Source organism: Triticum dicoccoides, unplaced genomic scaffold, assembly GCF_002162155.2.
Source record: "Triticum dicoccoides isolate Atlit2015 ecotype Zavitan unplaced genomic scaffold, WEW_v2.0 scaffold27481, whole genome shotgun sequence".
Taxonomy (NCBI): Eukaryota; Viridiplantae; Streptophyta; class Magnoliopsida; order Poales; family Poaceae; genus Triticum; species Triticum dicoccoides.
The window spans coordinates 1-2,009 of record NW_021259491.1 but is presented as its reverse complement, the minus strand read 5'-3'; the positions used below and the strand labels follow the sequence as shown (position 1 = coordinate 2,009).

Sequence of the window (2,009 nt, the reverse complement as noted above, 5' to 3'; positions counted from 1 at the left end):
ATGTTAATGTATTTATGTTTTGAGCATTTTTAAGATGTCCTACTTTCCTCTTTGTGACAATATCTAGTTCACCAAGTGAATTTGTTTATCGGATGCACACATACATTAGCAACCATTGGATGATGAAGTGATGGACATGATCAATTGACAACTGACATATTTTTTTAAAAAGCTTGTATTTAATTAAAATCAACTTGCACCACAGTTTGTGGCAATTTTTCTAAACTACGGTTGATATATAAAACTAAGATTCATCAAATTTAACTTGTTTTTTTTTCGTGATCAGTTTCATCATGTTTTGGATATGAAACTTGATGGTGAAACTCATTTAAGTTTTATTAAATTTTAGATGAGATAAAATCTCGGGTTAATTTTCTTAAATGGACTATGGGTGAGAATTAAACGATTATTTTGCAACAATAGTAGAAACCAGGAACCCGAAGGGCTAAAGTGCAGGTAGATTTTCGTGCAATACAAGGCTATTGCTACAAATATGATATATCCCAACTTATTCATGAATCTTGCGGGACACTTTCCCATCCAATGGCCCAAAACCACATTCCTTCGGTGCATAGATATGGCCGGAGTCGGTGATAGATTATCAACCTCCTATGAGTTTTTTTTATTTGGGCCGTCTATTGATCATGGGTATATTAAGATATTTTGAAAATGTATCACAATTGCCACTCTTAAATTATTGATTTTGCCACAGAATGGCAATTGTGATGTATTATCAAAAACTAAGAGTGGCAAAAGTGAAATGTCAAATTCTAGAGTGGCATAAGCAAAGTGGTCAAAACCTAGAGTGGCAAAAACAAAGTTTTCCCTATTTACAACATAAATATTCTGTAGATAGAAATGTTTCACGAAAGTTCTTTTTTTTAAACATATTTTTTTTTCTTTTCAGTTCAAAATAGTTCATATTGTCGTGAAAGTTTGCACCCACGAAATGAGCACAAATTTGTATCTATGTAAAACGTATTTGTTTTTGGACTCTTGGGAACATTTGGTTGCACCCATATTTTACATACTAATGCCATGCAAGCATTCTAAATTAAATTATAAATTTATGTTCCATAGACAAATATCACTATATTATTCATCCAAAGTGCTAATTCCATGTTATTATCAGCAGTTTAATCCGGAAATATTGAATGAGACCATGGGTGCTCTTTGGTTGAGGTATCAACAACTTAATCCAGATCTCCAGCGAAGCTTCAAATATTGCAGTATTTTCCCCAAGAGATCCAAGTTAAGAAGGGATGTGTTAGTTCGCTTGTGGGTAGCACAAGGGTTTATAAAGACCAGTTGTGCAACGGAGGACATGGAAGATATAGCTGAGAGTTATTTTCAGGAGTTAGTGTCATGCTCATTTCTTCAGCAAGGAGGAGAATGGCCTGATTGGTTTACAATTCCTGACTTGTTGCATGATTTATTAGACAAGATTAGTGGAACGGAATGCTTCAGAATCGAGAATGCAAGGAGTCAGAGAGGAGAAGGATGGAAAGGAGATGTTCCCCAAGACGTCTGCCATCTTCTTGTAGAGAATTATGATGGAGAATTGATTACTGAAAAGATCCTTGGATTGGAAAATTTACAAACACTCATAATTTATGTTGTTGAAAAGGGTACTACAGTTGAGGAAAACGTCATTGACAATATATGCAAGGGGCTGCAAAAATTGCAGGTACTGGCGGTTGCTTTTAGCCGGGAACATCTTGAAATCACCAAACCCAAGAAGTTCTCGATACCAGAATCCATTGGCCAGTTAAAGGACCTATGCTATCTTTCTTTCAGGACATTCGAATGCACCGTAATTTTACCAAGCACACTAACTAAGAAACTTCACCATATCCAGCTGCTGGACTTTGGTCGTCATGGCCATGGCCAAATTTGGGAATTTACACTTGATAACCTTATCAACCTGCGGTACATAATTTGTGAGAACTTGGAATGTCCGAGCATAGGCAGGCTTATCTCACTCCAAGCGTTACCAAGCAGCAGGTTCA

General features: G+C 36.1%; 1 protein-coding gene across 1 annotated transcript; it reads left to right on the top strand.

The window, feature by feature from the left end:
• Positions 1–294: 294 nt before the first annotated feature.
• On the top strand, positions 295–2,005 carry LOC119345738 (putative disease resistance protein At3g14460; the record flags this gene model as incomplete). Its single annotated transcript, XM_037615658.1, has 1 exon — positions 295–2,005. A coding segment is annotated over exon 1 (1,056 nt), but the record flags the coding sequence as incomplete, so codon positions are not given.
• Positions 2,006–2,009: the final 4 nt, after the last annotated feature.